Source organism: Sinocyclocheilus grahami, unplaced genomic scaffold (assembly GCF_001515645.1).
Source record: "Sinocyclocheilus grahami isolate Dianchi unplaced genomic scaffold, SAMN03320097.WGS_v1.1 scaffold150.1, whole genome shotgun sequence".
NCBI classification, from domain to species: domain Eukaryota; kingdom Metazoa; phylum Chordata; class Actinopteri; order Cypriniformes; family Cyprinidae; genus Sinocyclocheilus; species Sinocyclocheilus grahami.
In genome coordinates this window covers 1,336,299-1,351,451 of record NW_015505329.1, presented here as the reverse complement: position 1 = coordinate 1,351,451, position 15,153 = coordinate 1,336,299, and the positions used below count along the sequence as shown (strand labels likewise).

Here is a 15,153-nt window from a genome sequence, read left to right as displayed (position 1 = left end):
ATATATATATACATATATTGTGATTACCATGACATAAAATCATTCACACTGCGATCTGATAAATATGTATGTATTCATTTATGATCATACCACGCAGTTATTAAATATATACATTATTTTTTGCTGACTTTCCAGTAAAAATAACTATTGTTATGCCTTTACCATGATTTAAAATCACTCGTACTGTGATCTGATAAATATTTATTCATGGTCATATTTTGTTTATTATTGTTGTTTCAGTTTTATATGTTATAAAAACATGTGATTGTAATGTTGCCGTGATTTTGTTATGCATTATGCCTAAGAGCATCATTTATCAGTGGTAAAAAATTGTTAGTCATGATGCAAAGCTCCCTTAATCCTATAAATGTATAAAAATCACCACAATTCACTGCATTCATCTAGAACTGAACTGATGCGTGTACATCACCTAGTTTACAATAACTTCAAATGTTAATTTTATATAATTTTATAAAAATAAATGAAAGGTATTGTAAGTGTTTTTCTATCTGTCCTTTTGCCAATCAAACTAATGACAGTAAACCCAAAATGATTGACAGGCAGAGAATGCTTCTGATTGGCACACGTTAGTCCCAAACAAACTACTTTTCTTTAAAAGGATAGTTCACCCAGAAATGAACATTTTGTCATCATTTACTCATAATCCACTTGTTCTAAACCTGTATGAAAGAAGATATTTTGAAGAATGCTGTTAACCAAACAGTTGACAGTCGGTAGCCCCTGACTTTCATAGTATTTTTTTGGAAGTCAATGGCTACCATCAACTGTTTGGCTACACGCATTCTTCAAAATGTCTTCTTTTTTGCTCAACAGCTGAAAGAAATTCATACAGGTTTAAAACAACCGATTGAAATGATGGTTGAAATTATAACAGACATTTTGAGTAAACTATCCCTTTAATACACAATAATGGAAATAGACATGTGCAAGCAGTGATTATTATTCATTTTACATTATTTTTACAGCATTGTGAGACTCACCATTGACTTTGGGACTCAATGTTCCTTGAAAAGGCGTTATGATTTTTTCAGTTGTTTTCGAGCCAGCTGAAAGAAAAATGCATATCACTGCAACAACGAGTCACTGCATCTGAAATGGGTTTAAGAAAATCATTTCACACACGACTTCCCACATCATGCAAAGGAAACGGCATCAGTCGGTTTCTGCCTCGACAAGACAAAAGAAACGGAAGAAAAGTTGCAGGCCACAAAGTTCAGGCGGAAAGCACACATCTGAATTCTGCACTGTGTGCTGTGTATTGATGGGGTGTTGGACTGCTTACCTCTACAAACGGGCACTTTCCCAGTCCAGGATCCATCCGGCCGGCACGCGCGGTGCTCCGAGCCCCCGGTGAGTATGAAACCAGGCTGGCAGGAATAGAGCAGCGTGTAGCCAAAGGAGGGCAGGTCCATGCCCAGCACGTTGGCATGCGACGGGGTCTTTGGTTGCTTACAGGAGTGGGCTGCATTGGGAGATATGTCAAGCAGTAAGCTCTAATGTTCTGATGCATGGGGAAATCTCATAAAAAACGTATCCACTTCATTTTTCATCCCAAAAAGGAAAGAAATCAAATATACTATAGCAAGTACTGTAATACAGTTTTTTTTGTTTTCTATAATTATATTAATTTTTAAACATTTAAAATAATTTTATATATTTTTAAATATATTATTATTAAATATGTTATTATATACAATAAAATAAATAAATAATATGTTACAATGTTTAGAATAATTAATAATTAAAAAGTTTTTTTCATTTGTATACTAATTAGGTTTTTCTGTTTTGTTTTTAGAAAAAAAACATTTTCAAATTTTTAGGATTAGACAATTTATACAAATATATATATATATATATATATATATATATATATATATATATATATCAGAATACAAATATGACAGACAAGTTTTGTGAGACTCACACAGTAACACTTACTAGAGCTGCTCATAATAAATGCAACAGAGCTTGTCCATTCACGTGATGTACTGCATGTCTGGTAAAGCAATATTTTTCATTTTCACATGGAATGACATGAATATGGAATAAGAAGACTCCTGGAGGGTGAAATCAAAGTTGTACCGTGACATGCAAAATGGATGACTTGCCAAGAAAACAAAATAACAGACATCTGGAACTGGAAAAGATGAAGTACAATGCACACACACTCACAAAAAGAAAAAAAAACAACAACAAAAAAAGTCCAAGTAGGCGTCTGTTGTGGAGGTTAAGCGAGAGGGACTCACGGACACATTCTGGTTGAGTGCCACTCCAGGTCAAATCTTGCTGGCACGTCCGTGTGGTGGAGCCCAGTATCAAGTGGCCCGTCTGACAGTGGAACTTCACTGTGCTGCCCACCTGAGGCACAGAGATAAGCCTGTCAGTGCACCCACACATTTAAAACAAACACACACACACACACACACACACACACACACACAACTCTAAATCTCTCCTCTCACTCAAACACGCTGCTGCTGAAAACATAGTAGATATCAGGACTGTTCAAGATTCAGGATTTAAGAATCGTCTCCTGTTCAACTCATACAGTAAGTATGATGACGATGTGATGAGCTTGAACTGAACTACAGTAGCAAAGGTAAAGACCATAAGATTAGGAGTAAGTAGGCTAATAATTCCAGATATAATGGCTATACAGAATAATAGCCACTTTTTATTAAAATCAGCTAAAAAGAAAAGTCAGCACCATTCAAAAATTTGGGGTCAGTAAGACATTTATTTATTTATTATACTTATTTATATAACAAAGGTTCTTATCCTCAACAAGGCTGCATTTATTCGATCAAAAATACAATAAAACAGCAACATTGTGAAATATTATTACCATTTAAAATGAGAAAATATGTTTAAATGTAATTTATTCCTGTGATGCAAAGCTGAATAAGTGTCACATGATCCTTCAGAAATCATTCTAATATTTTTTTTGGAAAAACGTGATACATTTTATTTAAGGATTCTTTGATAAACAGAAATTTCATTAGAACATGATTTATTTGAAATAGAAATCTATTGTAACATTATGAAAATTATTGTCACTTTTAATTAATTTAATGCATCCTTGCAGAATAAAATGTAAAAATTTCTTTAAAAAAAACAACAACTTACTAACCCCAGACTTTTTATATTTTAATATTTAATTTAACATTTAATTTTAATATTTTTATTATTAACATAATATAATATAATACGATATAAAATATCATAGAACATCATATAATATCATAGTATATTGAAGAATATAAAAATATAATATAATAATTGCTTTGAATATATTTATTAAAAGACAAGCAAACAAATAGTTAAATAAATATAGAACTAAAAGTATACATATACATATATACACACACACACACACATATATATATATATATACATACATACATATATACATACATACATACATACATAGTACATACATATATATATATATATAACATTTAAATAAATAACTAACACTGTCAACAAATAATCAACTAATACTAATTTCACTAAGTGCGTTTTTTTAAAGCACATTCTGCATTCTCTTAAGAAGCTCAATTCAAATTAAAGAATTAAATAACAAATCAAAAAGCATTCTCTCATTTCAGTTCTGAATGCCGCACACTCTCCTCGCATTTACTATACCTGAGGACCCGTATATACTTTAGTCTTACTTATTTCAGTTGTTTTTGTTTTTTTGTATTTTTTTATGTGTTGCGAGGAAAACCAGCCTTCATGTGAAGGAAGTCCTGTATAAACAGCAGAGATAATTCTCAGTGTTATAGCAGAACATGCAAATGTTGAGGAGGGGAAGCGGAGTCTGTGAGTCCTGCTGAGATGAAAAGCTCACAACACTGGAACATGAGCTTTCATTACACCACACACTTCTGAAGGAATCGGTGACAACAGCAGCCTGACTGACACAAACAAGACGCGGAGAGCCCTGTGTTCACAGACAGCCAGCCGAGAGGACCGGCTTTTATTTAGCCTTTCAAAGAGCTCATTCCTCAAGGCGTGAGTGATCCAAAGCAAACTCAGCAGCCAAACGCTTTTCATATTAGACCTGTCGACCACAGATGCTGGCGGTAACGGCCGTCTTTTTGAGATTATTGCCATTGGCAGTGCATGACTGACAGCTCCAAAATCCATTCCATAATTTTGGCAATGGATAACGCATATTTGTTGCTGTCATTCATATTTAGTATTAATATTGTGTACAATTACCATCCAATTGATTTCAGCGATTTTATTTTATTTGTTAAATTTAAGAACAGAAACCTACTCTATGCAAATATACAATAAATATGATAGATATAAATATGGGGACAGTTTAAATAACTTTCAATAACTTGCTAAGCAATCCATTCAATGTCCCTATTTACCTCCATGGGAAAATACCTGGACTTCTGCAATGCATCTAAAACAATGTTTTGAAGAATGTCACTATAATAATAATAATAATAATGAAAATAATGTGTGCTATTTCCATAAGAAATTCTGGTAATGCTATTTTGTGGATAAAATAGAATAAAATTAAATAAATTGATAAATTGATGCTGCTGCGTATGCCCTGGCATCCGAGCGAGATGTCAAGGAAGGGTGTCTTAGAGGACGTCTCACCCATAGAGTGACGAAGAAGAGAGTGATGTGTAGCTCCTGGTGCCTATTTATACTATAGTCGCACTGGTAGTGACGTCATGGCTGTCGCCGGCCAACTAGTTGGTGTTTTTTCAATGTATACTTCAGACACGGGTCACGACGAGGCGTTCCCCATAGCGACCCCTAGAGGACACAGTTAGAAGTTCCCATGAAAGGGAACTGCGGTTACTGAAACCACGCCTTCATTTTTTGTGTGAACATTTGGGCGGCATTATGCAAATATTTCCACATAGTGAGGTAGATATGTGGGGACGTGTTAGAACGAGCCGTTATAGGGGGGCGTGGCAGAGTCTTAACTTTGATAAAGTTAGTCTTTGCAACTTCAGGGATCTTATGTATGCACAATCAGCTTGTAACACTCCAAAGAGAAAGGAAAACTTGAAATCGCATCATATGACCCCTTTAAATTAATTAAATAAATTACAAATTTGAGCAACACTTGTGCCAGGAAACATGATCAATATTGATTTAATTTGAATTTCAATAAGCCATTTTTTTATTAAATGCATCTAACAAGCATTTGCTAACCAGGATTCTGTTTCTGATTATTTCTTCTCACTAAATGTTTTGCTTCTGAAACCTACAAGCCTGATCTCATCACAGCCCCTGGCAAGGAAAATCCGGTCTGATAACTGAGTTATCATTTTCTGAATGATTTATCTGCGAGTAACCCAACCTGAGCCTCAAAACAAACAAAAAAAATACATGCCGGTTCGAATTCAGCACACAGTCAATTATTAACCAGGCAGGTCTTAAGTTCTAGAGGAAATCTCTGCGTATGATTTGAAAAACATTTTGAGCGCAAAAGCATTTCACTGTGCATTTTCTTGTACATACACACCCATACATACACATGGCACTTTCATTATTCAGCTGCAATACACTATAAATCGAATGTAAACATCTAGACAGTAATTGGCAGACTTCAGTTTCACCATACAAAAGAACGGAAAACAGCTTTAAGAGCGCATAAGACTGACAGACCCAAAATTAAACCTATTTCCACAGTTGATATGTCATGATTTCAGCAGGGCAAAAGCATTTGACATATAAATTGCAGCAAAGCTCTGCAGGCTACATGGTATTTAAAGATCAGAAGTCGAGAGGCGAATTTCCGTGCCCCACGAGTGCAGAGGTTGGCTCACCTGAATGTAAAACGGAGTAATTATCCCTCTTTAAAAATGAAGCTGAAGGCCGAAGGGGGCACGGCGGCTGACGCACTGTGATGAATAATTCACAGGGTGGGATGAGAAAGCCTGAGCCCACCAGCTCTGAGTGTGACCACATGGACTCTGTCCACCGCAGCTGAGCGCTTAATCAAATGCAGCAGATTGCATTGCACAGCATCTGTACGGCGACGTTTAATGCACGTCAACTCCAATGGCCGTCAGCCGGCGGTGCGGTTAAACGGCTCTAAAGCAGTTTTAAACGGCAGATCAGTCAGTCTGTGGCCACGGGGATCAGGCTTTCTTGGCAGTGCTTTGACACATAAAGTCTTTGCAGTCTGCTGTGATAAAACAAGATCGCCCTGTAGCATTTTCCACAAGATACCTGAAGGAGAACTAGCAAGGTATCTTCCCTTCACAAGCGTTATCCACATCCAAATACGTGATTTTGATCATTAATACTCACTTATTTCCAAATACAGTGAGTTTTTGGACACTAGTTACACTTAAAAATGTCTGCATGCCATTGCATTATTGAGAATGTTTTTTGTATTTTTTCGTAATGAAATTAAATACAAATTAAATACAAATTAAATAATAAATCTAAGTACAACAAACAAACAAATCAATTAATAATACTCAACATTATTTCTAAAGCACTTTCAAAACCACAGAGCAGACCAAAGTGCTGTACAAGAGGAGATAAAAGATAAATTAACATAAAATCAATAAAAACAAAAACTTGTTCCAGTACTGAGATTCTTTTGTGTTTGTAATAAAATAAAAAAATAAAAATAAAATTACATTAAATTTTAGCAACCAGTACTGAGAATGTTTTGTGTTTGTTATAAATTTGTTCTATTGTTATAAAATAATATAAAGAAAAATAAATTAAATTAAAATAATAATTAAAAAAAATAGCAACATTTGAGCCAGTACTGAGAATGTAATAAAACTGAGATAAAATAAAATTAAAATAAAATAAAATTTAAATAAAATTAAATAAAATTAAATTAAAATCTTTGAGCAACACCAATACTGAGTATATTTTGTGTTGAAATTTATGGTATCATACACATCTGTCACTCTGCTGTCTTGACATCAGCATTGGTTATTAAAAAAAGCAATTCAGCTGCCGATCTGTTATTATGGGGGACAAAGTTGGCAATGGATGTCATACATAATAAAATATCAAAGCAAATAAGATTTATTTAAAGAAAAATATAACAAACACATACTGATTTAATGCATTTTGTACTTTGTGACCAGGTGTATTCTTTGCATATAAAGTGTGACAGGCCAGTGACGGATAACGATGCAAATATGCACAACACATAAACACTTACTAGCATTATATATTCCACATGCAACGGCAGGTCTTGGAGGCCAAATGTGGCACCGCGACAATAGAATCTGTGATGTTTTTACAGTGCACGCAGACCATTCTCATCTGACTGCTGGATTTTTTTCTTTCTTTCACAGAATACAATTATTTCAACAGCTCTAGGCTAGAGCAAGTTATGCATAATAATCAGAACTGGAGAACCCAGTCAGGCCCCGTGTCAGAAAAAAAGTTCCTTGATGAATAATACAATGCTTTGGAGAAGCAACAAACAGCACACAACAAAAAGCAAATCTGAATTTCACACTGCAGCTCGGTGCAGATGGGCAAACGTACGTCGCTGCACTGATATTCACAGTGTGCTAACCACGTTAACCTGATTAAATATAGCCATTAAGTCTTCTGATGAGCAGATTCCATGCTTTAATATTCACCACTTTCCATGAATACAGTACACTTTGGTGATACAAAATTGATTGTTACGCATTAGAGGTGCAAATACAACATTCTTTGGTTGCTGTTACATACTGTATGTAAGATAAAGTATAAAATTAACCAAGCACAAGTATTTTGGGAAGACGTTTTACTTAAAGTTTACCAAAAAAAAACAAAAACTTGCATTTGCATATTATGGCAGTCAAAAGATTAGAATCTTTTGAATATTTTTTGAATATTTTTCTCTTATGCTGACCAAAGTTACATTTATTTGATCAAAAATACAAAAAACAAAAACAAAAAACTGTAATATTGTGAAATATTATTATAATTTCAAATAAATGTTTTCTATTTCAATATATTTTTGTATGTATTTCAAAATAATTGTATGTAATTATATAACTGTATAAAATGTAAATAAATGAATAAAAAAATCTAACAAATATTTTCTGTAATTTAAGGAATACGTTTATGAATACGTACAAACCAACAGTTTGTCACTAAATAATAATAATAACAAATAAAATACGCATGTAAATATTTATAAATAATTAAATAAATGTTTAAATAAATAAATAAATAAATAACACAAATCAGGGTTTTAAATTTGTACCAAAAATTATAAGCTCTTAATTAAAATGAATAATATCAATAATATCTCACATTTACTTTGACCACCTAACTAAATAAAATAATAGTAAAATGTTTATTGAAATATTTATAAATACTAAAATAAATGTTTACTTTCTGCAGTTTTAGATTTTCAAAAACTTAATTCTGTGTTATTTATTAGCTTGTTTACCCGTGGGGACTTCGATTTAGGTCCCCACCATGTCCCCATGAGTCTGTGTGTATTCTGGTTTAAGTCCCCACCAGAATAGAAAAACAGGTACACACACACACACACGTCCCAAAAATGATAAGCCCTTAAAATAAATATTTACTTTGACCACCTTAGATGAATTACCAACATTCTGTACCTCGTTTCACTAATTATTTATTGAAAACTAAGAAAAAAAAAGTTTCAGTTCTTATTTTATACCCTAATTCATGGAAATTGCCACGCGGTGTTGAGCTGGATCTACGAGATGAGGCTTTAATTTCTGAGCTGCCATTTGTCTATGATATGTGTGCTTCGAAGCGTGCATTAGCACGGATCTAATCTTGTAGTGCTGGGAGAGTCCTGAAAGAATGAATTATGATTTATGCCATATCAGCACTAAAAAGTGACAATCTCAAATTTCTACCACCTTATCTACGGCCTGTGCACAGGGCACGTTTCAACACCGTCTTAAAGGTTGCTGCTGACTGGCAAACGCAGACACGGTATTGTATGGGAATGAAACACACCAGTTTAGAGGGGACCCAGCTGGAAAAACATTACTGTCTGACAAAGAATTCATTCATGAGAAAAATCCTGCCTTCCAAAGTACATTGGAAAAGTTTGTGGCTGTTAATGAGGAAGAAATTAATGAGTTGTTTACTTTAAAATAGCATGTTTGCTAGAATTCAACCAAAAGTTTATAAAACTGGGATTAAGCAAGAGCCTTGTGCGGCATGCCATTTATTGTTTCTCTCCATTGTGAATGTAATGAAAGCATCAGTGTATGGATATCTGCCATCTGAATGGTGAGAAATGCCATGAAGTCATCAGAAAATGAAATGCCAATTACACTCTCCCCCAGCTGACACTGTTCTGTTCAGGAGGAGATTGCTTTTCTTTATGGATCATAGAGGATTGTTGGTTATGGATGATGAAAGCAAGCCAGTTTACATTTATGAACGATAGGATTGTGCAAAAAGCTCTCACAAATAAAAGCTGATAAGCGTGCTGGTATCAGTGTTATTCAGCGTGTACCTTTCTGCTGGTAAAAATGCTTCTTTTCATCTCATTTCATACCTCATTTGCATCTGACTTGCAAAATTGTTGAACCCCATGCAAAATATTTCAGATTCTTGACTCTTGCCAATTCCCACTGCAAATGAGTTTTATACAAATATACACTCTAAAAAAATGCTGGGTTGTTTTAACCCAATGTTGGGTCAAATATGAACTAACCCAACTGTTGGGTTAAATTTTGGTTAAATTTTTAAATTAACTTTTTAACCCAACATTTGGGTTAGTCCATATTTGACCCAACATTGGGTTGAAACAACCCAGCATTTTTTAGAGTGTAGTTTTAGACATATGTCTATCAACTATGTATGTACACACACACACACACACACACACTATTACTATAATATTAGAGGTTAAAATAAACAACAGAGCTGACAAGATTGACATTATTTGAGAGCTGAGACTTTGTTTCCTATCAGAAGTAACAAAGGCAAAGCTCTATGTGATTATTGGATAGGATGCGAGCTACAAATAATGTTAAGTGTAGGAAAACCATGGACCTGGCAACCCTGAACTACAGGTCAAATAGAAACTGTCAACTGCACAATTTTTTTTTGTGAATTAAATTGTTAATTCATTACTATTGTGTTAACTTTGACAGTCCTATATTGAGACATTTGAGGTTTGACACTTTTTTACGTGCGCTTTTTCATGACAGGATATACAGTATGTGTGTGTAAAAATCCACCAGAAATAGTAACGCATGTTTGTCATTCATAGCACTACTTAATTTGACATGCTACAATTTGGAATGCACTTGTCTTCATTTTTTAGGATGAATGGTAGATGAAATGAGACTGTGCATTTTCACTTCATCAGCATTTGCATCTATTTCATATGCATCATAATATCTGGATATATATTTATGTGACAGTTCTCGGTTCTCGCTCATAATATCAAGATCTCGCTGTAAGCGAAAAGTTTTTGCATCAGTATATATAAAATGTCCCTATCACCTGACAGATATCACTGAAATAGGTGTCTTGAGAAATCACACCTGTCTCTCTGTGACAGACCTAGACTCCGTAAACAGCTAAAAAATTGTCAAGAGAGTGACTCATGCTTTTTAAGCAGTCAGAACACTAGCCAATCAGAATCGCTCTCTGCACGTTCTGGTTTGCTGACATCAGGTTGGCTAAAATTACTTTGGAGGGCAGAGATTTGGAAAGAGGGAGTATGACGAAAGTTAACAAAACTGCTGAAATCACCTATAGCACATTTGAATGAATATAATGAAAATTGAAAACTAAAACCAAGCATTTTTTATTTTTATGCACTATACCAGTTTCTCACAGGACAACTGAGAATTTAAGTGTGAAACTATTTTTGAAATATAGTACTCAAACAAATTTTGAAAATCTAGAGTTTTTACTTTGGTTCTATACAAGGAAAAGTCTATAAAAAAAATCACAAAAAGCACCATAAAGGTATAAATATTACTTGTGCACTATATTTAAAATCTTCTCAAGTCATACAATAGCTTGACATATATCTGGTATTAGTAGCAGAAACTGATTCAAATACAGAATAAACATAAGCCTCTCTGTTAATATATTGCACTATATTGTAGTTAAATTCAAAGTTTACCATGCATGATCTTGGAAATAAGCTTCATGTTTTTAAGTCCGTATGGCATCAGTGTTATTTATCTGAATAAGTTAGGAGGCATGTATTTTATTTCCTGACTGAACAACATCCATTTCAAAATTCTATTTTACTCGAATTACAGTTTACATAGGAGTTAAGTATTATATGTACAGTATATGTTGTTGAACTAATTATTAATTTAACCAATGTTTAAATAATTAACCGCTTCAAAATGCATACTGTTAACAAAAATACTGTTAAAACATTTGCAGTTTGCCTCTTCCTCACATTAACTGTCATATGACTTCAGAAGACGTCAAATTAAATGTCCAAGTTGTATTGACCACTTCAACGATGCTTTTAGTGTTCTGTTCTCTTTGAAGCTTAACAGAATAAATCAAAAACCGCCTTTACTGCATGGATAAGAGGAGCCCAGATAAGAGAAAGAAAGATTTAGAACATAATTGTCATTTTATGGGGGTCTATTGCTTTCAGGTAAAAGCATCAGGATACTCACGTAGGCACAGAGGAACCTCTCCGCTCCAGGAGCCGTTGCCGACACATGTGAGGACGGCGGGGAAGGACAGTTCGTATCCCATCAGGCAGCGGTAGCTCACGCTGATGCCCCACTCGAACACAGAGCCCTCCACCTCACCGTTAGACACGCTAGGCAGAGGAGCGCAGGTCACCGCTGGAAGATACAAACACATGGATAGAGATCAGAATTCATTAAGAATGCATGAAAGCACAGCAACAGTGTCATTCATATGCATGTGCTGCCGATGTTGTTTCACAAGTCGAGTCAATAAAGGAATGATGCAAATTAGGTAATACCACAAATGCGGTCGCAAAATTTTAAAGGCCTGTTATGCTCACCAAAGCTGCATTTATTTGATTAAAAAAACAGAAATATTGTGAAATATTATTACAATTTCAAATAACTGTTTTCTATGTGAATATATTTTAGCATGAAATATTGCACGATATTGCGCAGACGCAAAGTATCATTACTCCAGTCTTCAGTGTCACATGATCCTTCAGAAATCATTCTAATATGCCGATTTGCTGCTCAAAACACATTTATTATTAGTATCAATGTTGAAAACAGTTGTGCTGCATATTGTTGTGGAAAACGTGATACATTTTTTTCAGGATTCTTTGAACATTTTGACCATTGCTGCCCTTGCCACACTCTAGACAACATTAAGCAGTCTATTATAGGCCTTTTGAGCAAATTTTAAACAGTAAAACAAGTATGAAACACAAAACAACTCATGAAACAGCAACGATGTAAAAAGAAACATTCAATGTATCCAACTGAACCTTGGTCCAACCTAATAGTCTTGTACTGAGAAATCTAAAATCAACCTTTATTCTATAGCTAACTACAACCAGAATGTGTGCTAATGTGGTTTCATTTGTTGTTTACTTGTCTATCCAACAGATATTACAAAAAAATTATATAAAAAAAAAAATTATATTCACAAACATGCCCTCATTTAAGACAGTTTCCCTAGGCGTTTCTAACTAAAACACAAAAACACCAGACGAAACACACATTTCCACTGAGCACAAGACAGTAATAAATTAACTTAATAAATGTTAATCTAATAAATACTGCACAAAAACAACATCATATTTCATGTGCAGGTCAATCAAGCACACATTCATCATGGTGTCTACATTCAGACTCAGTTGTTTCATTTGTTCCCAATGAGCAGGAATTTGATTAATTCATATTCACTTCATTAAACCGGCAAATTTAATACCCCCATGTAATAAATTAACATGATGTTTGGATTTTAAAACATTTGAATGTCTGTCAAACACTTGAGAGTTCAAATAAATGTTCATTTTGAATCGTCCCACAGTGTTAGTACTTAGTTGCTAGCTGTCCCACATTACAACACACAAATGATCTGACTACTATTACTGCTGTCAGGATTACTACACTCTAAAAAAATGCTGGGTTGTTTCAACCCAACTTTGGGTCAAATATGGACTAACCCAACTTTTGGTTTAAAAATTGAATGTAAAAATTTAACCCAACTGTTGGGTTAGTCCATATTTGACCCAAAGTTGGGTTGAAACAACCCAGCATTTTTTAGAGTGTAGAAAACAAAATAAACTTTAATTTAACACCAACTTTAGTTTTCAGACCAACAATGCCAACCAAAAAAACACTGCAAACTAAATCAAATTCACCATTCACTTTTCAAGTCCCGACACATCACAGAAGGAAAAAGCCAACCAAACTTCCTCGTGTAGTGTCAGTTTCAGGCGATATTGAATCCTGATCTGTATTTTGAGGCTTTACTGCCCTCTGGCCAAGCTTTAATATTTTGTAGACTGTCTTGAAAGCCTATCGCTGAAGAAAGGAAGGTTTTTTTTCTCCAGTTTTTCTACCGTGAAGGACTATGTTCCACTTCAAAATCATATAATAAAGCACAAACACTATATTCAATACATCACTGACGATCACTCCAGCGCCTTCAAGTGTTATTTACAAAGGGTGACTAAAACACAGGGTTTTTACAGCACTTTCGCTTGTTTTCAAGGTGTTAAGAGGTCTGGAAGAGGCTGGTTAAACACGACATTAGCTGGAAACTGTAGCGCAGGCATCACCTCAGGGCTGAGAATCATCTTTTGCAACCTGCTTTCATCTCAGCAACTGTTGCATCATCTTTATGTGAACTTTCAGGGCAGACTTTGCTGCCGCTTTGTGTATGGATCGAGTGTTAAATCCATGCACATGTTTATTTACAAATACCTGTTACTGAACATACTAGGACGTCCTGCACTGACGAAATCAACAAACGTCTGCAGGGCCAATCAAAAGATGTTTTAAATTGCAAATCTCAAATCGGAAAAAGGACGCGGAGGGAGCATATGGAAAACTCGTGAGCTGATATTCTGACAGTGTTGCAGAGCAGTTGGCGGGGAGCAGCTGGGGTTTGGACGGTGTATGAATAAATGATGAGATGTTTTGGAAAGCAAGTGCCCCAATAAAACCTCTAAAAAGATGTGCGGGAGTCATGGCGCTGCTCTGTAAATATCCTATTGTTCATGTGTAAATCTACCCATGCAAAACTAATAAATTACACTCAAAGGTCAATTACGTGTCCATTTGTTCATCACATCGAATAGCCATCAGCTTTCATTAAAGGGACCGTTTTTACTTAACCTCATGTCATTACAAACCTTTCGTACATGGAACACAAAATGACATTTGAAAAAAGTCCACAAAAAACATTTTCTAGAGGTTTAGGAAGATTTGTTATTATTCATGGTGGTCCAAACGAGTCTTACAGTCCTTGCGCATTTCTGCTTTTGCTTTTCTAATCGGCAGTCACATTCTATCTTCCTTCCTAATTGTAGGGAATCAAACTGATTGTATCAAAAAGTAGTTGGGACACCAACAGTGTCCTTCAATCATGAGTGACAGCACATAGATCCTGTGAAGTGCTCCTCAGAGGTCTGTAACACATCAGTAGTTCTCACATGTCTCGTGACACAGTGCAATATTTCAAATTAACCTGTCCAAAGAACATTTGTTTTATAAATAAATGGTCATTTAAGTGCTGCCTGTGATCAGCGTATAATGTTATCGTTACCCCTTACGACTCCGATGAGGTTTTGTTCCATCCTCCATGCGGTGCCAACTCACACCGAGCGAAGCAACTGGATTCGCGAGACCACGAGATTTGCCTGTCCAATTTGCCTGTTCTTGACTTTCAGTGTTTTTCTTGATTTTTGGGGTTCTACCATGGGTTAGTTGGCTAAATGGTTATGTTATGTCTGGTTTAATTGTGTTTACTGTTGTGTTTATTGCTATGGTCTACTTTGTTGTGCTGTAGCCTAGAGTGGCTCTAGTGGCCGTGTCGGAGCTGTAATGTGCCGCAGAAGTGCGCAATATTTTACACACAAACACACACATATATAGCAACTTTTAATGCTATTTTTTGTACTATTCAAACATACTGATACTATATATATATATATATATATATATATATATATATATATATATACACACATAGAGC

The 15,153-nt window shown here is 34.9% G+C and overlaps 1 protein-coding gene across 1 annotated transcript in view; it reads right to left on the bottom strand.

Moving 5' to 3' along the window:
* Positions 1–15,153, bottom strand: part of LOC107592166 (CUB and sushi domain-containing protein 3-like) — a 223,387-nt gene that overhangs the window by 10,579 nt on the left and 197,655 nt on the right. Inside the window, exons 55-58 of the mRNA XM_016281569.1 lie at positions 11,644–11,801; positions 2,268–2,379; positions 1,304–1,483; positions 1,002–1,067 (exon numbers count right to left, since the gene is read on the bottom strand). Of these exons, the coding sequence (XP_016137055.1) occupies positions 1,002–1,067; positions 1,304–1,483; positions 2,268–2,379; positions 11,644–11,801 (516 nt within the window). The remainder of the gene's footprint in view (positions 1–1,001; positions 1,068–1,303; positions 1,484–2,267; positions 2,380–11,643; positions 11,802–15,153) is intronic.